At 39.0% G+C, this 22,431-nt stretch overlaps 2 protein-coding genes across 2 annotated transcripts in view; one reads left to right on the forward strand and one right to left on the reverse strand.

Moving 5' to 3' along the window:
- The window catches only part of LOC136262043 (WD repeat and FYVE domain-containing protein 3-like), a 128,003-nt gene that overhangs the window by 88,573 nt on the left and 16,999 nt on the right, over positions 1-22,431 (forward strand). The window contains exons 25-48 of the mRNA XM_066056173.1: positions 68-257; positions 1,135-1,206; positions 1,298-1,384; positions 2,511-2,761; positions 2,905-2,966; positions 8,008-8,070; positions 8,325-8,418; positions 8,643-8,810; positions 9,400-9,532; positions 9,641-9,726; positions 11,880-12,099; positions 13,598-13,656; positions 13,787-13,840; positions 14,022-14,170; positions 17,174-17,315; positions 17,615-17,700; positions 20,306-20,392; positions 20,446-20,500; positions 20,624-20,743; positions 20,871-20,994; positions 21,050-21,159; positions 21,400-21,645; positions 21,875-22,087; positions 22,191-22,323. Coding sequence (XP_065912245.1) covers positions 68-257; positions 1,135-1,206; positions 1,298-1,384; positions 2,511-2,761; positions 2,905-2,966; positions 8,008-8,070; positions 8,325-8,418; positions 8,643-8,810; positions 9,400-9,532; positions 9,641-9,726; positions 11,880-12,099; positions 13,598-13,656; positions 13,787-13,840; positions 14,022-14,170; positions 17,174-17,315; positions 17,615-17,700; positions 20,306-20,392; positions 20,446-20,500; positions 20,624-20,743; positions 20,871-20,994; positions 21,050-21,159; positions 21,400-21,645; positions 21,875-22,087; positions 22,191-22,323 — 3,004 coding nt within the window. The remainder of the gene's footprint in view (positions 1-67; positions 258-1,134; positions 1,207-1,297; positions 1,385-2,510; positions 2,762-2,904; positions 2,967-8,007; positions 8,071-8,324; positions 8,419-8,642; positions 8,811-9,399; positions 9,533-9,640; positions 9,727-11,879; positions 12,100-13,597; positions 13,657-13,786; positions 13,841-14,021; positions 14,171-17,173; positions 17,316-17,614; positions 17,701-20,305; positions 20,393-20,445; positions 20,501-20,623; positions 20,744-20,870; positions 20,995-21,049; positions 21,160-21,399; positions 21,646-21,874; positions 22,088-22,190; positions 22,324-22,431) is intronic.
- LOC136262044 (uncharacterized) lies at positions 14,485-16,486 on the reverse strand. Its single transcript, XM_066056174.1, has 2 exons — positions 16,030-16,486; positions 14,485-15,706 (listed from the first exon to the last, which is right to left on the reverse strand). Exons 1-2 carry the CDS (start codon positions 16,459-16,461, stop codon positions 14,639-14,641), a joined length of 1,500 nt encoding a protein of 499 aa, XP_065912246.1. The 5' UTR covers positions 16,462-16,486; the 3' UTR covers positions 14,485-14,638.

The following is a 22,431-nucleotide window of genomic DNA, read 5'->3' on the forward strand; positions in this document are numbered from 1 at the left end:
TCCTTTTGTACTTTTAGTATTTTACTCTATCACTTACTAAAACATCACTCACTTTACTCACATACAGGCCTACCCCTCAGTGACATCAACAATACAACAGAAGCAATATCAGACTGTGGTGATTAACAGTGCGATGGATTATCTCAAGAATGGTGCTGATGATATTATACTGCTCTTCAAGGATCGATCCACCATGGACAAGAGTCTTGCTGGAGTAGGCGTGTTCTGTGCCCGTGTTGTGGATCGCCTCTGGCAAGGTAAGGACTATGACAGATCTACATATGTAGACCCAGCTTAGACCGCCAGTGATTAATAGTAACTCAGTATATGAGCTTTTGAAAGTAGGGTTCTACCGATGCAGAAAAAATATCTACCGATCCGATACCAATGCCTAGCAGTAAATGTTTACCAATACAGATACCAATACCGATAATTGCTATACAATTTACACACCTCTCAAGTTAGCTATGTGTGACTGCTTTATTAGAATTTTTATTTTGCAGTGACTGTTCTATTAGAGTATTTTGATCTTTTTCATGCAAACATAGTAAGTAGCAGTTTCTCAATGTTTAACAATGTGATTCCTGCATCTTTTATGCTAGAATAATGCTCAATGCTATTTTCAGTCTGTTATACCCCAAGTTTTGCTAGCATAGCATTTGTGATGATAGTTATGATGATGATTGGCGCGAGTGGCTATTAATCGGTATTGGAGTACCAAAGTAACCAATACTGATCGACACCTAAATGCCCAATATCAGCTACTGATTATCAGTGGAACGCTATTTGAAACCATTATCTGCTATGTTTAATGGAAAAAAATTGCCATTTGAAACAACAGAGACTTTCTCCTGATTAAAGTTTACCGCCTTTGTGTGTGTGTGTGTGTGTGTGTGTGTGTGTGTGTGTGTGTGTGTGTGTGTGTGTGTGTGTGTGTGTGTGTGTGTGTGTGTGTGTGTGTGTGTGTGTGTGTGTGTGTGTGTGACATGGTGTTGTTGTGTGTGTGTGACATGGTGTTGTTGTGTGTGTGTGACATGGTGTTGTTGTTGTGTGTGTGACATGGTGTTGTTGTGTGTGTGTGACATGGTGTTGTTGTGTGTGTGTGACATGGTGTTGTTGTGTGTGTTTCCACAGGATGTTATCTTGACTCTGCCAAAAATATTTTCAAATTCCTCTTTCACTTGTTGGAACAAGCCAAAGATAAAAGTATGTTTGTTAGTGTACAGCTGTGTTTATAGAAGAGATACAGATAAGTAAACTGTTGTATACCTCACACATGACTCTGTTTGTAATACAGGTCAAATAGTTCCACTAACTGAAATACAAAGAGCTCTTCACAGACAAATTCTTTACCAACTCTCACCAAGCAACATTAGCAGTGATGGTAAGTACCAACAGGCATACACATATGTAGCACGTATGTGTGTACATACATACACACGTGTGTACATGTCCACACACAAACACACCATTCAAGTACATCACAGAAACATGTACATACATATTGCACATAAAGACGCATGGAAGTGTGCCGTGTGGCCCAAGAATCCAACATGTCATGCTTGCACACTTTGCAAAACTGTTATTAAACACAATGTGTTATCCAATTGTGTTGAAACTTAGCACACATGAAGGAACCCAAAAAGCAAACCAATTTTTGCTCAATCTGATAAACATTCACAGAATTATATTTGCATAAGAAAGATTGATCTGCTGTACACCCTGTTTTGGCTAATAAGTTGAAACTTGTCTGTAGATGGAGTAACCATTGCAGAAATGCCTTTTGGGGGATCACAATAAAGTTATAATGCAAACACATGTAACAGATGCATAATCAAGCTTTGCAAATAAGAAGCTAATTGTTGCCACACCTACCTTAAGGGAATTAGGTAATAATCCTTTTAGTGGTTAAGAAGAAATCCATTTAAAAATCATTAGAGTTATACTGCAAATTTCAAACACATATAGCAATTGAGATACTCTCTAACAGTGTGGTCACCCTATTAGAGCATTTGGTTTGTACAATCACAGTTGTAAAATTGTTTCTCAGAATAAACACATATAATTAAAAACATATGGATGTTCTTTCTGTTGTTCCTGTAGAAAAAAAAAAACTGAACAAGCCCCAAACCCACCCTTTCAGTTTTGCAAACACAAAAAGAAGTGGTTATTATGCCAAAAAAGCCAAGCTGTGAAAAAGTATATCCAAACCCTCACCCCTCCACAAAAAAAAAAAAAAACCTAAGTGAAAAATATTACAAAATCAAAGGTAGTCGCCAAGAGATGGCTGCAGTGATGCTAATATCTTTAATAATAACAGCCACATCATTATTTATATCTATTGACATTAGCATCATTGCAACTATTTCTTGGCCGCCACTTTTGATTTTATAGCTTTTTTCACTCCGGTTTTTAAGTGGGGCTGCTTCCTTTTATTGACAGCTTGGCGGATACATGTTATATGTGCAGTATTACTGTACGTAGACATTATGTACTCTGTATACATTTAGACTGCAATTCACTAGTGGATGTTTTATGCTCTCTGACAACCAAACTTGATTCCATTCTTGATCCATTCAACAATGATGATGATTTCTTAGCTTGTTTATTCCACTGTCTTTACCGTTTGACTGAAGACCGAAATCAAGCTTCTCCATCACACAGTTCTGGAAGTTTCACTGGCTATGTGCCAGCCTCTTGGCTACAGATGAGAAGTGCTGCTAACAGGTTGTTCTGTAAGATGTTGGAGCTAAAGAGAAAGGTATATTTCAGGCTTGCTTTGTAATTCAGTATTTTTATGCTATTGTCTTATGTGCTGAATTTATGATATGTTTGTTATTGTCATTACTTCTTCAATGTCTAGCTCTCAACTGTGTTTGATACACTTGTTTATTTTCACCACAGGCAATGGAGGAAATTTTCCATGTTCAGTTCTCAAGTACACATTCCGAATCATTTGTAGATGAGTAAGTAACAATATTTTTGATATGTATTGTGTATGTGTACCTCTGCTACTGTGCCACCATAACCGTACCAAGCACTAACCAAATTTTAAGATAGTTGAGTGTCATAGCAGTCAGGTTTCTAAGTGCAGCTGGCAAATGTCCTAAACGCTAGCAAATATATCTCCACACTCAGGTCTGTCACAATTTCAAGGTGGATTGCCCAGGTTGTGGCACTTGTAAATAGGTAGACATACATTTTGGATTCTGTGCTGGAGTTCCATACATACATTGCCCCTGTAAAGTGGTTTTCCACTGCAAATTACACAATGTCGTAGTTGTGATTTGATCCGTTGTCTAGCAGTGGGGATCCAGAATCTCTGCCATATAGCTGTTAGAGTAGCATTAGTCCCAGCATGAAACACTGTAAAGGTATGCTGTGAATGACAAGTGATGTGTTTGGGTGGGAGTAGAAGTGGAACTTAACCATTTTTCCAAGAGGGGCGTTATGTATTCTACCACCACAATGAAGCATGTGACCTTTGTCCAAAAATAGATGGAGTTGTCTAACAAGTGAAAGTTTCTTAGTGGATGATGGAGAGGTAAGGCTTGCAATTTCCTTGGAATACATTTCTTCTTGTTTCACCCATGTGACCAGGGCATGATGTAGCTCTGATGGTGTCAATGGACCAGTAAGCCTTTCATGTTGTTGTTTCCTACAATTGGTGATGAATCTGTAAAGGTAAACTGTAACTTACAAAAGCCTAGACAGTGTGCTGCAATTAGATATGTCAATAATATGGTGAATATGTGTGGTACCTGAACTCCTTTGAGTAGTGAAAGTGGTCGTCATAGTTACAGCCAATGCTTGCATTTCAATGTTGGGTGAAAGTTGCCAAATGGGCCAACTGCTATCAGAAGATAGCCATTGGGACACATAGATCCACAACGTCGATGACTTCAGTTGTGAGGAGGAGATTCCTCTGGTAAGCAGGTCTGCAGGGTTGGACAGTATCTGATCCTGAGAGTTATGCATTGGAGCGACCTGATGAACTACAAAGGCATCGTTCCATTTTTGTCCCGTAAAGTGCGCTTTGACTGTCTCACCACAGCTGAATGGAAAGGTTGAGAGGGACGAGAGCTTATGATATAGAACTGCACAATCTTGCTGCTGTAAGTGCACCCATCAGTTCAAGTTTCGGTAGAGTGAGTGGCTTGAGAGGAACAACTCTGGACTTTGCTATGCCACCTCTCCATAGGCTGTGAAGCTGGTATTAGCAAATACATGGAGCCTATTAGGTTGCTTGGAGGTACTGACTAACTGTCTTGGGATCTGTATACACTTGGCTTCCTGGATATGCTCAACCACTGTTTCTTGTCCTCATCGGTTAACGGCTCGTCTGTATTGCCACAATAACTGCATAAATGTCTTAGCCCTAATGGTCACAGGGGATAGCAATCCTAGTGGGTCAAAGACCTTAGATGATTCCCTCAAGACTTCTCTCTTTGTGACAAGTGAAGTTGCGCTAGGAATTGGACATGAGAGATAGTGTGACTGTCTGTGTATCCCACTGTAGCCTAGAACATTGACTGGGTTGCTAGCATCCACTACCTTGTCCTTAGATGCTAGTTCTGCAAGTTGGTGGTTGTTTGAGGCCCAGCTTATCAGGTTAAAGTGCACATCTTTCATTATGGAGCGGACATTGTTGTAGAATAGAACAGTTTCTAATTGTGATTGACATCTTGTCTACATACAGAATGGCAAGCATGTTCTGTGCAGTGGGAGATCTGTACTGAGAAAATTGGCACACTCAACATGAAGGGTGAACATACAGCACCAAAGACTACTCTGAACCTGTATGTTACAAACTCACTTTCTGGGTCCTGTAGGTCACTCAGCCAGAGAAGTCTAGTGCAGTCTCTATCATCTTCATGTAGTGTGATGTGCAGAAATACCTTCTCTATGTCTGTGCAAACTCCAACAGGATGAATCCAGAATCACAGAAGGATACAGCACGAATCATTCAGTTGGGGTTCACCTGTATATAAGTATATTGTGCATGGCTCTAATATGTTGGAGAAGAGAGGGGGATCCGCCCCTGGTTAAAATTGTAGGACTCTTGCATATACTGTGTCCACAATCAATCTTGTCGTCCATGAAGTGCACGTGATATGAGGTATAAACATATCTACTTCAAAGAAGCCAAGGTGTCTGCCATAGTCAGTTCAGAGAAATATGGCATTAAGGAAGTGTTGAGAAAACAAAAAGTTGTGAAGCATATGTCAGAATCTGACGATGATGTCAGCTGTCCAGGGTAGACGTCAGCTCAGGCTAAGGTGAAAAGGAATCGAACATGTTGATATTAAAACAAATGCACACAAATTAAAAGAAAATAATTATTTGCCAGAACACGCCCACAGTTTCATGTCTATAATATCAACTTGTCGATCCTTTTTTTGAAGGTTTTCCATTCTTTTATTCAGGACATCCATTCTTGTCATTAAAACATCATGTCTTTTTTTGTTGGTTTTATCCATGTTTTCAATTTTCTTGTCCACCAAGATGATATTTTCTTTCACTAATTGAACTTTCACATCTATAGTTTTCAGTTGTTGGTCAAACTACCCCACTCCATCTGTGATTGCTTTTTGGACGTCAGGCTTCCACTTCCTCCCAACATAGTAAACAGTTCCCATCATAGTACCAAGGACACTTAGTATGTACAATACAGTTCATTGACCATTTACATTTAAAGCCATCACTAAACATCAATCGTCAGTACCTTTAAAAATGTGCCACAATGTTTTACTGTTGGCCAGCTCAATCAGCAAGGTGACAAAGAATTGTTCATCTGAGGAAATTGATGAGCCCATCTAGGTAAGAGAGATTGATGATTAATTGTTCACAGTGTGTATTGATGCGGCAATCGTGGGAACGATAAAAACAGTTAGCAAAATCATCTCACTGGAAATACTATGAAGGTTAATCGTAGCAACATCCAACTTGGTAATGCTACTAGTTTGTGGACAGTGAAAGTTCCACAGACTGTCTGCTAGTCCCTTGGTAAGGAAGGAATGTTGGAACCTCAAAGAGAATGTTTGACTGGATGTGTATACCTCTAGATGAGATGTCGGTTACTGCAGTCTTCACAAGTGGCATTAGCTGCCAGATGAAATGATGCTGTAGTTGGTGTTGATTGAGAAGCAATTATGCCTGAGTGGTAGCTGGGATAGTTTTGCTGGTGACAGGGTTATGTTCAGAGGTTTCCTGCTTCTTGGACTGGCCTCACCACAAAGTACTTGTATGGTGCTTACGATGGCACTTACAGCAGGAGTACAGGCACTGACTTTGTGTTTCCCTAAACAGTTAAAACAGAGACTCTTCTTGGTAACAAACTCCTTATGTGCTTGGTTGCTTGCTAGTCTCTGGCAATCCATAGGAGAGCGGCATCCTTTGCAGAAAACAAAAGTGCGTTGAGATGGTATACTAGATCATCCTGTACCTTTGTTAGTTGCCTTGCATGTACCAGCATAGACGGCTGCAGTGGGGGTGACTACCATGAGGGGAATGACCAGCCATAACCTCTGCTTCAAACACTCTCACTTCCTTCTTAATGGCTTGTTGCAAATCAGTTAGGTTCCATTCATTGTTGTCATGTTCCCTTATCATATTCTGTCTCATTGTAGGTGGTAACTTGTTCAAAATGATGGGAACCAATATGACTTCATAAGAATCAGCAGATTTGCTTAGTGTTGAGAGACTGTGTATGTGCCTTTCAACAGTGTCATGAAATTACTGTAAGCCACTGAGTGTGTTGGAGGAGCTAGGTAATGCCTGCATGTGAGCTGCAATTAATGTTTGTGAGCTACCATAACTATCCTTGAGGAGTACCAACAAGTGCTCATAATTGTCACTTGTTAAAGCAAATCCTTGTGAAGCTTGATGCTTCACCACGGAGTAATGATCTTAGCTTCTGAACTCCAGAAATAGCAGGGTTGTTGTGTACTGCAGCTTCAAAGCCATCCCAGAATGACTGCCATTCCAGTATGTTACCAGAGAAGGTAGGTAAATCAAGCCGTGGTAACTGCACAGTAGTGTTGACTATATGTGTAGCATGCTGTACAGTAAGTGAAGTAGAAGGAGGGACGCTGGTATCTACTATGGTGTCTATTGACTTATTTGCCAAGTACGTTGTGTCAGGGTCACAGAGAGATGCAGTGCTTGTAATCTCAGTGGAACCCTTCTTAGCAAATTCAAGTGTCGCTACGGGTTCTGTGCTACCAGTTGGGGGAATCGGGTTCTTACTCTGTGGTATGATTTTAGAAGTGCCCGGTGCTTCGAGACACCTTTGTAGACGTTTCCCTTTACATAGTGATTCTAGATATCTCAGATTGGAATTCTTCTGATTCCAGCACCTCTGTTTCCAGTTTTTCTTCATTAATAAGAGTTGAGATTTGTTTGTCCAGATCAGCTAGAATGCTCTTTTTCCTGTCTAAGTCGTTCCAATAACTCGAGAGTTGAAGGGAACAGACATTTGAGGTGAGCTCAGTATCCACACTGAAGGCATTTGAGTTCATCGATCATGGCGTAGTCTGCTTGCAGTCTAATCGGCATTACTGTGAGGGAAATACACACAAGAAATGTTCTGCAAACAATTCGCTTGCTGTAGTGGGTACTGTTAAACTGCCACAGTACCATGACATTCGAGTAGCTGGTTACAGTAAACAGCGAAGTCGAAACGAATCGCCAGGTTACAGCACCAGAAATATGTTGGATGGCGGTGATAGTAGTGGCTGTTTGTGATGAACTTTGGTAGGATTGCTTCACCTTCCACGGATATAATTAAGCCAGTGTGGAAAAGCATGTGCACAACATTACCTCATGCATAATATAGTCTACTTAACTAATAATACAGCAATTAACCTATACTATGCTAAGTCAGTCAGTCAGTCCATGACAGCTACACACTACATAACCTAATGCAGTATATACATGTGATTAATGTTACTCACATTTATTACTATTATATTTTTGAGCTGTTTCTAGAGTATTGCCATATTGCAGGAGCATCATTTCCAGTTCTGCTAGTGGAGTGATCAGGAACTACTCAAAGCTACAACACTGCAAGTTAGTGTGATTAAGTGTAGCAGTACTTAGTAATAGGGATCATGATAGTTGTTGTTTTCCCACCAAAACAACCAGCTTGGTGTTTTCCTCATAATATTGGTGGTTGGGTACAAGCTGTTGATAGCACAGTGAATTGAAATAATCTTATGCTCTCATAGATACTGTTACTTGTAGACACTGTCAACTGCATTAGATTGCAGTAGTTAATAGCTACCATGCAACATAATGTCTGTTATTGTGTTCTTCTAATACAGGGATTTCATGACTGATGCACTCACTAAACGTTACGAGCTCTACATCAGTTTGGAGAGCAGTAATAGAGAGAGGATGTCATCTATAACAACACCGGTTAGTCTAGTCAAGCCTGCTGAACTTGTAAAGTCAAGCTTGCTAAACCAGATACATATACAATTTTGATTGCAAAAAAGGTTATTGTGGCTATTTTTACACCATCATTTCATAGGCAACTACAGTACAGTGTAGCATTTTTTGAGTATTTAAATATTGTATGTTTTGTATGTCTTGTTATGTTGCATATGTCTTATTGTGATCTTGTGTGTTTATTGTTACAGCAGAAGAAGTCATTTGGTTTGTTTAGTTCTCGTCGGTCAGTGAAGGGGGTTGAAGGACGGTCACGTAATTTGCTAGTGTCAGCACAAGAATATGTTGAGTATCATTCTCAACATTTTGTGATGGCTGTACACAAATTGGATGATCTGCTGATGAGAAAATACCAAAGGGTGTGTGTGTGTGTGTGTGTGTGTGTGTGTGTGTGTGTGTGTGTGTGTGTGTGTGTGTGTGTGTGTGTGTGTGTGTGTGTGTGTGTGTGTGTGTACATGTGTGTGTGTACATGTGTGTGTGTGTGTACATATGTGTGTACACGTGCGTGTGTACATGTGTGTGTGTCTGTCTGTGTGTCTGTCTTTGTGTGTGTGTGTGTACGTGTTTGGTATATGTATATTGTATGTATAGTGTGGGTGGGACAAAAACAAGTCCTTAGTATGTACTGCAGTATGCGAAAAGGCACCTGTCGGGCTGTAGCAACATCAAACAGTGAAAAAATGAAGCCCGTAGCCCCAGAGTAAGTGAAAAAGTCAGTCAGTCAGACAACAGAAAATTCCCAAAAATATATTGTAGCAACCTATTGGAAGTGTTTTGTGTCATACCAATGGCACTTTTGGGCTTGGTTATACCTGCCAAGGCACCGTGAAGGTATTGTGTGGTTCTGTGCAATATTATATTTTGTGAAAAAGTACAAACCTCCATGATCCCTAATATGTAGTTACTATTGTACTATATGATATATTACACACACATTCCACCCTACAGAATCAAGAGTACAGGTTACGCTTCACAGCATCAGAGTGGGCTAGGACAGCAAATGAGTTAACACGAGAGAGAGGCCTGTGGGGTCCCCTCAACCCTTGTTACCTGGACAAGTGGATGTTAGATACTGTGGAAGGTGAGACTGTGAGAGGAGGGCATGTGGTTGTGCTAACAGTGTAGCATGTGTACAAAGGTTTCATTTGTACATTGTTCATGTAATCTCTGTGTTTTGTGTGACTCACAGGTCCAATGAGGATGAGGAAAAGATTATGCCATAACGACAACTTCTACACTCACTATCCGTACAGGGACAGTAGCCAGTTAGTCAAGGTGAGAGAACCAATATGTTTTGGTGAATTTTTTCATCAGTGATTTTATGTCGTTTCACCCAACTGTATAGGTTACTATGCTTATGTATGTACGGTGTATGTAGTGCACATGTGTCTGTCTGTCTGTTTGTCGTTGCATTCACTAGAGCTGGCACTTGACATTTTAGTGGCAAGCCATCTGTTGTAACACATTCATTATAAGTTGAACGTGATCAATGCCATGAGAAGAATACATGTAGTCGTGGGGGCATATCTAGGGCTCTCCCCAACTATGTAAGTGATAGTTCTAGAACTATGGTCTATAATCCTAGTATTTCTACGCCGGAGGGAAGACCTACCTACACTGGTGGTTAAGGTGATATTATATCATGAATAATGAGGGTATTTCCCTGGAGAGTAAAATGTTTTATCGTCAGAATCAACAAGCAATGTAACATAGAATATCTCTTCATAAGATTATTCAAATTGTGGCTTTCGTATATTCATGCACCAAGATGTGTTGTTGTAGGAAATGTCATTGCAGTTTACGTACCCCTATCCCCAAAATCCAACAAGTACATTTTAAAACTGTGTGTGTTAGATGTTCTTACGTACATACTTATCAAATCTTTTGGTATTTTTCATTGTAATGTTAGCAGCAGGAACCCTTCCCTGGACACATAGGGAATACATACATATCTATAAGTGTCTTTACTAGAAAATAAGAGAATCATAATGTTGTTGCCTGGACAAGTGTCCTGATTGTAAGAGTGTCCAAGTGTTCTTAACAATTGTACACATAAAAGTCAATAGAATGTTTATGCTTAGTACATATGCACTTGTGTAACTGTGAGACACAAGTATTATTTGGATTATAATATCTGCCAACAATGTGGCTGTGGCCTGTATTCACCCGCAGCTGCCTGTAACAAGACAATATCATTAGGGTTTCCTGTTTACTGAACTGGTAAAGTATTAATATCTTTGTGGGTAGGTTGAGTGGAGCCATTGGGTTTCCCAGAGTTTATTATTATAATGTATTAAAAGTGTCACCCACAATATGTGACCTAAACCATTAATATCTGCACATTCTCAAAATTCATTTTATTGGTTCTTTGCTGTCTATAGGGACAGAGGAATGGACTGGGTAAGATAAAGTAAACAGTGTTGGAAATACAGCACTGGACAGCCAGATAAGCAAATAAATCAATATGTACAGTAGCCATCGAGAAAATAATCTACAGGTGCTTGCATAAACCATCATAACTTACTGATATAATGAATGGCATGCAACGTTGAATCTTGGCTCACTGTGTTCACCATGAATTTTGTGAATCTGTCAAGGTGGATGCACAAGCTATGCTTCTTGAATTCATCAAAGAAGGATTGTCGGTAAATTCTACAATGTACTCAAACTTTTGTAACTCAGAAACCCTCCCATCCATGTACAGAGATGAAACAAGGATTTTAAAACTCCCTATGAGCAGGCAAGCATGATGATGCCCAGGATTTATCCATTGGAGTGTTAATTCACCTACCAGTGAGGCGATAAAAACTTGTGTAAATTTTTTCAAGAACTTGCATTTTTACCCATTGTTTTTGAATGCGTTTTATTACAAAAGTGCAATTGCATTTAGATCAATGGTTTCCCCAAATTCGGTCATACATGAAGAAATTCTGCTAGTTTTGTTGTATTGTTGGGTTACAATGTGAATAAGAACATGAAAGACACATTGTTGTAATTACCTGTAATAAAGTTTCTGTTATGAATGTTAAATGTTATGTTTCATATTATGTACATAACATGATCTATTGTAAGTGTGTGTGGCACGTTGAAGTATAAAGTGTTACGATCAAGTTATATTAACATGTTACATATGATGACATCACGTGATGTGATGGTTGTGGCCTGTACTTATTTTTGTGATCTTTTCCTGGAATTTCTGATGAATTTCCCTACTGTATATCCCTAGTAATGCTTTACGTAACACTATTTTGCTGAAATAGAACTTGTAATGTATTATGTGGCACCAATGAAAGTGTCTTGAATACCAAGGTGTCTTGATTTTTCAAACCAGTTTTGTTCTTGTATATAAATTATACAAGGAGTCCACACATTAACAGGTTCCTTTTGTAGTGTCATTTATGTGACATTTTGTTTTCTATCTCTTCTAGTATTCACATAAACACAAACCAGCATGTAGTGTGGATAGTGAACTCTTCCAGAAGTTAGTGGTCCAATTAAAGAGGTCCCCTGTCATCAGTCCACTGAGGATGGTCTCCACCAGTTCCCATGGCGATGTCAACACCAGTATTGGTGGTCGTCGTAAGACCAGTGCTAGTGGACTACAACTGAGTGTAGAATATGGATCCGAGAGTATACCATCTAGTACAGGTATCTAACAGGAGTTGTTAATGTGTTTCCCTTATTCTGTGCTGGTATATAGTGTGGAATTCTGTTTTAACAAGGTTTCCTGTTTTTTTTTTTTTTATGGGCTTACAATTTATGCAATAATCAGTTGATGTATGCCTTTTCCTCTATGTTCTATCCCTCCGTAGTCTTGGGACCACCTTTGTAACAATGTGTTGTGGTCCTGATATAGCTAGGCATACACTAACAAACTATGGTACCACATAAACTGGCAGGTATATTGGTGTCCACAATTCAGAACATCTTTTTGTTCAGTATTAGGACTACCCGTCAATAAGTCAGTTTCTGTTAGTTGTGTAGTAGCGTTAATATGTATCCTTATTTGGTCGTAGAGTAACTAGTTGTAGTTATTTATACTCTGCTAATTTTATTTTATTGGTTCACATCAGTTATTAATTTTCACTACTAATAGTTGTACAGCCTCTACCATCATAAATGATTTGTATGTATGTAATTGTCTAGGAGGTAGTTGGTCTCACTTTGTACTACATTCTTAGATACACAATACCATACTGTTATAGTTACCTGAAGCTACTCTTTTCGTACATAGTATAACTATGGCCTGTTTGTGTGTTGTGTGTGTGAGTACGTGCATGTAAGTATTTATTTGTGTTTATGGGAAGTTGGACTGCACTGTCTAACGTAAGACATGGTATACCATATTTACTCGAATTGTGCCGCACCCTTGTGTGGTACTATTGTAAGAGTTTCATCCTTGTTTTTGAAAATAATTATAATTGTACCACACCCTCAAATAGTACCACACCCTCGAATAATACTGCACTATACTTTTTGTAAATACTCATTACTAGTGCTCACATACCCTATAGTATTCATCTCCATCATTCGGCATCAGGGGGGGTAGGACATGACGTCACGATAATTGCGTGACGTACCCGTGCTGTACATTTTGCCATATGGTTTAGTTCTAGTAAACCATGAACTTTAGCGCTGTGTTTATTTTCGGAAATGGAAGTTCACTAGTGTAGAAATCGTTTTATCTACTGAGCCCCGGCAAGTCCCAGCGATATTACGGTGAATTTTGCAATAGCGCATTACTAAGAGTAAATGTTTATCCTAATTTCAGGTACCTGTGTTATTGTTCGCTCTATTCTTACTCGTTAGTAGTAAATACAATCCACTTTGGCATCTACAATGATGCAAGTAGCTGGTACGTTAGTTTTTTGATCATGTAATTATCATTGGAATTCAATTAAATTATGCAAAACCATACGCATTGTGACATCATGTCCTACCCCCCCTGATTCGGCATAGTCCTGATTAACTTAAATGGCTATCACATAATCAAAATTCCAGATATTAGATAGTAAACTGACTGTGTAACATGAGGCATGGTTGTACTACAAGAACTTCTAACTACTTCAAATGTAGATTCAATGCATCATCATTATTTGTTATCATACTCCATTACACTTTACTGTACTGTTCTCTCCTCTAATAGGTGTCACTAATATTGGGAGTATTAATAGTGAAGAAGTGGACCTTATTAGCACACTGGAGGTGAATACCATGTTATATGCTGCCTGGGGCAGTGTGTTACTAGTAGTGTTAACATCATGTTACCTGTTGAAAAAGCTGTCATTGACCTTGTAATCCCAAGGTGTGTGTGATTGACTATTATTTGTTGTAGGCTGGAAATCCTGTGTCCATAGCTCTGTCGAGAATGTTGGAGCCTGATGATAAGGTGTGTGATATGAAGGTCATTACTGTTTGAATATTATAATAATTTTTGCAATAAATGCATCACTACTTAAACAAAATCAGAAATGCTCATAATAGTCAAAATCAAATTAATGTTCAAATTTTAAGTTAAACTTCAATTTGCACCTTCAGAATGACTGACTATAATACTAATTCACTTTCAGATTCAAATGAAGTTCCAGTGTGCCCGACTAGAAGGATTGGACTCCAGGGAGGGACTACTATTGTTAGGCACCACACACTTCTATGTCATCGAGGGACTTACCCTTACCAAACAGGGCGCCATCACTGACTTGGAGACCATTGATGACGAGTAAGCTATCCCGTCCTGTGTAGTGTCCTTGAATAGTACATTGTGTGTAGTGTAGTATAGTAGTGTCTGTGAATGGTGTTCTGTGTAGCTAGGTGTCAGAGGATTTATGTATTGGGCAATCATTGGTCTAACAAGATTGTAATTGCCTGTGAACATTTGCTCTTATATGGTAATGTACCTTACTTTGCAGACATCTGTCTAATGTAATGTACAGTAAAAATCAAAACTGATTATACATGTACTATAGGGGTTCAGTGTAAGCCTTGTACCAAATTATATTATTCTGATTTAATTAATAACCAATTTCTTGACAATTTACATTAGTGAGAGGTTATATATATTATATTTCATGTTTAATGCAAGTACATTGCACACACACACAGTTTAAACATTGCATACAAAACTCATGCTTAGTATTACATTATTATTAGCAATAGCAAGATATTTTACATCAGCAATACTGAAGAATTACACATCAAAGCTATCTTTGTCTATAAGTGGTTCTTTGTCAATTCTCTGTTGCAAGAAATTAACGGTTGGCACCATCTGACTTGAGCGAGCTAGTGAAGTATTACTGCTTTGTTCCATTCCTTCTCTGCTGTGTTGTACATTCAGCACCTCTGGAGTACTGTTACTGCTGGAAGTGTTAGATGTTCCCGACCATCTGTAAGAGTAGTGTATTGATATGGTGACCAGCCAAATCAGTGTTGATATTGATATGGACTTGATCAAGCTTTGATACTCAGTGACCATCAAGTCGCGGTACAGCAGGTAGGAGAATATGAAGAACAGTATTAAGAAGTACAGGTAGAAGCAGAGTAGTTTGAAGCACAGTTTAGCGTAGTGAAGTATCTGTCCTGTTTGTCCTTTATATTTGTTCTCAGTCTGAAACACAATAGTGAAAATGCTGACGAAGTAAGCTATGGCTGTTACAAATTCTATCAGTTTGGCCATAGCATGAATTGGCTCTGCCAAGTATCCGAACAAGATGAAGATTATATGGGAGCCATGTATCACTGCAAATATTAGGAATGTTGAGATAACAATGTAGCTCTTTAGTGCTCCTGTGTACGTGGAACTTATCTTACAAGCTTGTTGGAATAACATATCTTTGCTCAGGAATGGTGTAATGATTAGAATCAGTGCTGCCAGAAATGTATCAGCTGCTACAATGAAATAGACACACTTTATAGAGTAGATGTCTTCAGGAATGTACCACACAGGCTGCTCAAATATCACCTTGTAATCCAAGTAACCTATCCACATGATGTCTACAAACCATACTAGTGCAAAACTATACAAGACCTTTGCATGCTTTTTCTGTGTGAGAGTTACTGACAATTTTTCTCTTGATCTGTTTGCTATCTGTATTCCAACCAGCAGGATGATTAGAGCAGTGCTGTATGACATGCAGATACAGAACACACGGGCTCTGTTGAAGTCATTGTGAATGTCATCAATCTTGTATGATCTTCCTGGGTTTTTATCATCACTAAATGTGATAGCTTGATGGGGATTACTGGAATATTTTTTTAACTGTAGAATTAAGAGAAATATGTATTACACAATAGCACTATTGTGTATTTATGCTACATTAAAAACCCAAATTATCAAGTCAGAAGGCAGACTGAAGCTCAATAAATACAAGGGTGTTTTTGGTGGCCCACGCATAGTACATGTGTGTTCACTGAGGTTAAACCAATTGAGTAATAGTAAATGGCTTATATATGAATTTCAGATTTTGGAACTTTGTGTGTGTGTGTGTGTGTGTGTGTGTGTAGTAGTAGTAGTAGTAGTAGTAGTAGTGTAGTGTTAGAGCGTACTGTATGTATTAGACTACATTCCCATTTTAAACTCACCAATTGGGTCAGCCTGCTCAATAGCCTGTCCTTGTTATCATGACACACCACTGGTACAGTAACATATACCACAGCAGTCCTATCATTAGTATCATCATATCGCAATGACAGGTAATACAGTGAGTAGGGATGAAACAACAAGTGTACAACAGAGTGACTCCATATCCATTGCTCTGTGTCTACAGCAGTACACCCAGTGAAGTTATCATAACTGCTACACTGTACTGTGTGGTAGTTCACCACCACATAGTGAGAACTGACTCTGTTTGTGACATAAAATGCCTCAGAAATATTGTCATAGTTTTCACTACTAGATCTGAATATAGTCTCTAGTTGTTGATAGCTGGATATACACTGGCTACCACCTACTACCTCCACCACTAAAATCATCAACAGCAAGAACACCATACTTTTCACATCATCCAACTCCATTTTTACAACCACAAAGTGGTTCAGTCTGAAGCCTTTGCCTTTATTTATACTGGTAGGTGAGAAACCTTACAATTGCGGGTATTTTTTTACAGCTGAATGGCTTTGGTTAGTGGTCAAATAGTTAGGGAGGTGTTTTGACTGTTCTAAGAACTCATTTGTAGACAGGTGTCCTATTCCAGGAAACATGTTTCTTAGAAAACATGTTAATATAATGAATCTGTTCTTATTGCATAACTTTGGTATTTCTCTGAAACTCATTCATATCCCTGAACAAGCTGACTGAGCTGAATAATAAAACAGAAATTATGTTGTTCTTAGAGTGACTGTTGTTCTTAGAGTGACTGTTGTTCTTAGAGTGACTGTTGTTCTTAGAGTGACTGTTGTTCTTAGAGTGACTGTTGTTCTTAGAGTGAATGGTGTCTAATTGTGTTACTATGTAATAAGGTGACCTGTTTAAACTACCCAGTTAACAATTGCTGAATGAACAGTTTATATTGCCTAATTTAGCTGCTTAATGAGGTCAAAAAATATTGTGTTGAGTGTATGTGCTTGTGCTTTTGTGTTTGTATTTTTGTGTATGTGTCTGTGTACGTCTGTGTCTGGTGTAGAGCGGCAGGTTCATGCTCTAGTTGTTGTTGTTTCCTTGGACAATAAACTTTTAAAGACTTTGATCTTTGCTTTGCGTATGTCCAACGTGTTCTATTCTTTACAGGGACTATGTACCAGTCGTTCCAATGGAGTTGGTACAATCCAACCTTGATGGTTCCCAGTCCACACTAGCCCCACCGATCAAGTGTATGAAGTGGCATTATGACACTATCCAGGAGGTGCACAAGAGAAGATATTTGTTGAGGGTAAGACTTGTTTGTTTGTCCCTGTGGCTATTATCAAGAGTCCATAATATACCACTTTCAACATCATGTTTTGTGTGACTGAACAATAACAGTGGTTGTAGTAAACACCAGAGTAGAAATAAACAACCCATTTTGTGACATGTTTCATGAAATATTTGTGACAAATTTCTATGGCAGCATTTTACCACACTCTTAAAATTGAAATTACACCCATTAGAAATTTGATGTAGTTATCAACCAAATGTATACAAGAAGCCATTTCTTGGGTTGGTTAATATTGGTTGGGTGGTTTTCCTTAGGAATGTGCTCTGGAGGTGTTTGGCAGCGACGGACGAAGTCATTTTCTGATATTTGAGATCACCATCAAGAACAAAGTGTACAGCAAGTTAGTGTATTGAGATGTCTAGATGTTTGTTATGTGAAGACACAGTTATAGTCTACAATAAACTGTGTATATTCTTTGGAAATTTATTTTGTATAGATACTGTCATTGGGACTTGATACAAACTTACTGTTCAATTACAATGGCGAATTGTATAGCTTCCCAAGAATTTTTTTGCAATTTGATGTGGATACCTTCAAATGATCTCCTGGGTTTATAATTTGCAATCTTAGTCACATGTGCGCGCGCACGCACACACACACACACACAAAGCCTAAAAGCCTATGGCGGCCATACAAAACACAGCTATTGCCGCCCAGCGAACCAGCACTGGGATGTCTGTGCACCACTCAGGCACTTGAGCCTTGTGCAGGCAAATCCTCCTGGGGCAGGGCTAGTAACCCACAGGAGGACTGTCCAGGTCTCACGGAGAGGTCGCGGAACCCAAGGTTCCACAACAACCTCAACACCGCTAAGCGAGACAAGTACAGTTGAGCATTTGCTTCCCCAGTTAATACCAGGTACCCATTGATGTTACAGCTGGGTGGACCACCAGGTCCCCATTAACAGCTGGGTAGACTGCAGCAATGTGAGTAAAGTTTCTTGCTCAAGGAAACAAACAACAACACCAAAGTGGCATAGCCGGGAATCAAACCTGGTGATCACCAGGCAGATGCCCTAACCACTTGGCTATGCTGCCTCGCATACACACGCACACACAACACACACACACATCCTACATGACACATACAAACTAAACTATTTCTGTTACACCTGTGACTATTGATCTATGCTAGTTCTATCATTATTGTACACATAGTCTTGGTGACATTATTGTATACATTAGTCTTGGTGACATAGTCGTATGATTGGTAATTTGGTGTTATGATAACTATTTTCATACTTCATTAATTATAATAATAGCCTGAAACTGGTTAATGATTGATATATTGGACCAAATATAAAACAAGCATATTTCAGTGGAATACATCACATTAAGACAAGTGGTCCTCTTTGCATGAATTAGGACTAGCAGTTAGCCAAGATACTGTTGTGTGCTGTGTATATCAAATTTAAATCCCATTTACATGCCTGGTATGAGAGCAACAGTACACAGTAATAGATATATCCATTTGTGCTTGTGGTACTCTCTCATGCATACAGTGTACTGATCTTTGGTTAAGACTACCTCCAGTGTGGTTTTTAAACCAGGCGCACGCCCACAGCCTTCCAAAGGCCAGCTGTGGGCACGCACCTGGTTTACTGAAATTGTTTTCGTAAAAGTGTGTGTGTACCTATCTATCTACCTATCTATGTTTGTCCGTACATACCCACATGAGCAAAATCATTAAATGGTAAAAGCAGCTTTTACGTGTAAGAAGTAAAAGCAAAATGAAGTCTGTATTAACTTACGCACTGGTGAACTTTGTGGTTTCTTTTCGGCAGTCTGAAATACAGGTGTGGCAACTCTCCTCAGACTTTGTGAATTACCTTCCCTTTGGGTTTTACAGGCATTTAACAATTGAGAAACAACAGTGCAGGCCTTGTAGACTACCAGGAATAGCCTATCCCTTTGGTTGGAAAGGGACGTATCCCCAACGTACGTGAACAAAGATGAAGAGCAGCTTTGAGGCTTTGTCGAGAAAATTTGTGGGAGAAAACAAACTATAAAACAGCTTAGAAGATACTTCTGTGCGTAATATTTTGTTTGTTTAACAAACGCTTCCTTAGCAGTGCATAGCAACGTAATTGAAGAATTACAAAAAATTCATGAATACGAAATCCGAGAATTACAATAAAGTAAATATGCATTATTGCACAACATAGTAATACATAGTTGGCTAATTCCAGATGAGCTAGCTAGCTGCATGGCGCCTGGTTTTTAGAAGTAGCACATCAACTTGTTTTGTGACTTATTGAATATACCTATTGTATGTACATACGGTACCACCCAAAAGCAATGTCAAGTGCACGTGATTAAAAAGCTCACTAATTAAAGGGCATGGCAGCCATTTGCTAGCAAGTTGTTACGACTCGCTAACGAAAACAACGTTGTGCTTTGGTAGAACCGTTCTACATACAAGCATTATTTAGTCCATGGGCCATATCTTTACTTCTTCCAACACGAAAGAAACCACTGAAATGAATAGCAATTTTACCCTGAACAAAATCTTTCCGGATATCCTACAGACAGTGACGTGTTGAACAAACATATACATTCATATGAAAAATTAATGTTAATTGTGCCATAAAATTGCTTTAAACTATGATACTGATGGCTTCAAATTACTATTCACATAGTAAATTATTATCCGGATAATACAGATGTATCTGTTTCAGCCCTACCATCATCTACTCTGGAAAATGTATTCACTTATGTTCACATAAATAATGATGGTGGATGCAATAAAAATGTTTAATAGCAAAGTTTCAGAAACACCAGTCTGCCTGTGTACACTTTGTCCTCTGCAGCAACATTCTCAATCCTGTATGGTCCATATATCCACTATAAGTGTATGTGTATATGATATACTACTTTGAAATGTGGACACCTGTGAAATGCAAAAGGAAGGGTTCCACTGTATGTCATACTGAATGTCGTTATCAGGTTGACACATCTTGCCAAGTTTCTGTTGAGTGACACTTCAGTTGATCTCAAGGCTGGAGTAAAGCATGATGCTGATCTTGAAGCTGGGTAATATATCTGTATGTCTGTGCATATGTCCTAGTACTTTTTTTTGCTATTAGCTCCAGTCTGTTCTCATCACTGATGGGAGAGAGGACTATTACGCAGAGATGGGAGGTGTGTTGTGTGTGAGTGTGTGAATGCGTGCGTGCGTGCGTGCGTGCGTGCGTGCGTGCGTGTGTGTGTGTGTGTATTTCTTTTGTTCAAACACCCTATACACACTCTACTAATACACTGTAGGATGGTGAGATTAACAACTTCCAGTATCTGATGCACCTCAACACTCTTGCTGGACGGTCATACAATGATCTGATGCAATACCCTATATTTCCATGGGTACTGGCAGACTATACCAGTGAAGTGAGTGGATGTAGTTACGTTAACAATTATATATAAGGGAGCTATTCTCAAGAGAGTATTTTGTGAGTGAGCAATCCCTGAAATATATTGACCCAAAAATACACATTTAAGTTTTATAATTCTACAGGTACTAGACTTGACTGATCCTGCCACATTCAGGGATTTCTCAAAGCCAATGGGAGCACAGAGTGAAGGAAGATTGGCCAATTTCCTGGAACGCTTCCAACATCTTGAGGACCCTGGTCCCACTGGTAAGAAATGGTACTGTTAGCTATGCACAGTGATGTGTGTTGGTTATCTCATCAGGTGAAGGATGTCACAAATATTTGTATGGTACTCACTACTCATCAGCAATGATAGTAGCATCTTATTTGATCAGGATGGAACCATTCACACAATTCTTCCTCAAACTTCAGGTGAGTGTGGTGAACCCATGAGCAGGTTGCTAGCATGTACCTACCTATGTGTGCACACATGTACATTGTACACAATTACACTATCCATATGGACGCATGCACCCACACACAAATGCACACACACGCACGCACGCACGCACATACACAACACACACATGTAAGCACACTGAACACAAATAATTAAGCAAGCAAGCAAGCACACACAGACACATACGTATACCCAAAACAATCTCTACACAGGGAGGCAATTTTGATATTCCTGATCGACTCTTCCATAGTATACATGAAGCATGGCGTAGTGCCAGTGAGATTAACATGGCAGACGTGAAAGAACTCATTCCAGAGTTCTTCTATCTGCCTGACTTCATCACAAATGATAACCGGTTCATTCTTGGGGTCAAGCAGAATGGAGAAGTGTTATGTGATATTGTGTTGCCACCATGGGCCAAAGGTGACTCGAGGGAATTTATTAGAATACACCGAGAAGTAAGCTAATTGAAGTATTGTACATGTATATATGCACCATTTGTATTTGTAAAGCTATTGAGCACTAATGGCTTTTGTACATTGTAGTAAGAGAGACATTTAATTCTCTTAAGCATTGGTTTCATTTTACTATCTGTGTTTGCAGTTTCAAAGCTTTTCAGAGTGTACGTACTTGAATATGGTCCATGCTCATATATTGTGTAAAGCTCAATACTGTTTCACCTTGTAGGCATTAGAATCTGATTATGTTTCTGCACACCTTCACGAGTGGATCGATCTGATCTTTGGCTACAAACAACAAGGACAGCACTCAGTGGATGCTAATAACTTGTTTCATCCTCTGTTCTATGAAGGAGCTGTAGATATTGATAAGGTTACAGATCCTGTCAAGAAAAAAGCAACTCTAGGATTTATAAATAACTTTGGGCAAATGCCTAAACAGGTATGGACATAATTTGTGTAATTATTGAATTGTACTATGTAGTATGTATTTCATTTTATTTGGATTCACTAATATTTGGTATTTACTATGTATTTCACTGTAGATATTTAAGAAACCACACAAGCAACGCAAAGTCAAGTTAGCAGAAGGCAGTGAATCAGCATCATCTGTGGCAGCTGAAAACAGCAAGCTATTCTACAAAAGTGTCCTCGGTACCTTCAAAGAACCAATGAGAGGTACATAATCCATCAGTACCAGTATAAGCATATGTGACTGTCTCAGCAAAAAACCAGCTTGTTTGTGCAGTTTCGGATTTTTTTTTTATTGTCTCACATTATCTGCAG

Source organism: Dysidea avara, chromosome 7 (assembly GCF_963678975.1).
Source record: "Dysidea avara chromosome 7, odDysAvar1.4, whole genome shotgun sequence".
Taxonomy (NCBI): domain Eukaryota; kingdom Metazoa; phylum Porifera; class Demospongiae; order Dictyoceratida; family Dysideidae; genus Dysidea; species Dysidea avara.

Coding starts and splice junctions, on each gene's coding strand:
- LOC136262044 (XM_066056174.1), bottom strand. CDS start 16,461: ATGGAGTTGGATGATGTGAAAAGTATGGTGTTCTTGCTGTTGATGATT. Junction 15,707..16,029: donor TGAGCAGGCTGACCCAATTG/GTGAGTTTAAAA, acceptor TTAATTCTACAG/TTAAAAAAATATTCCAGTAA.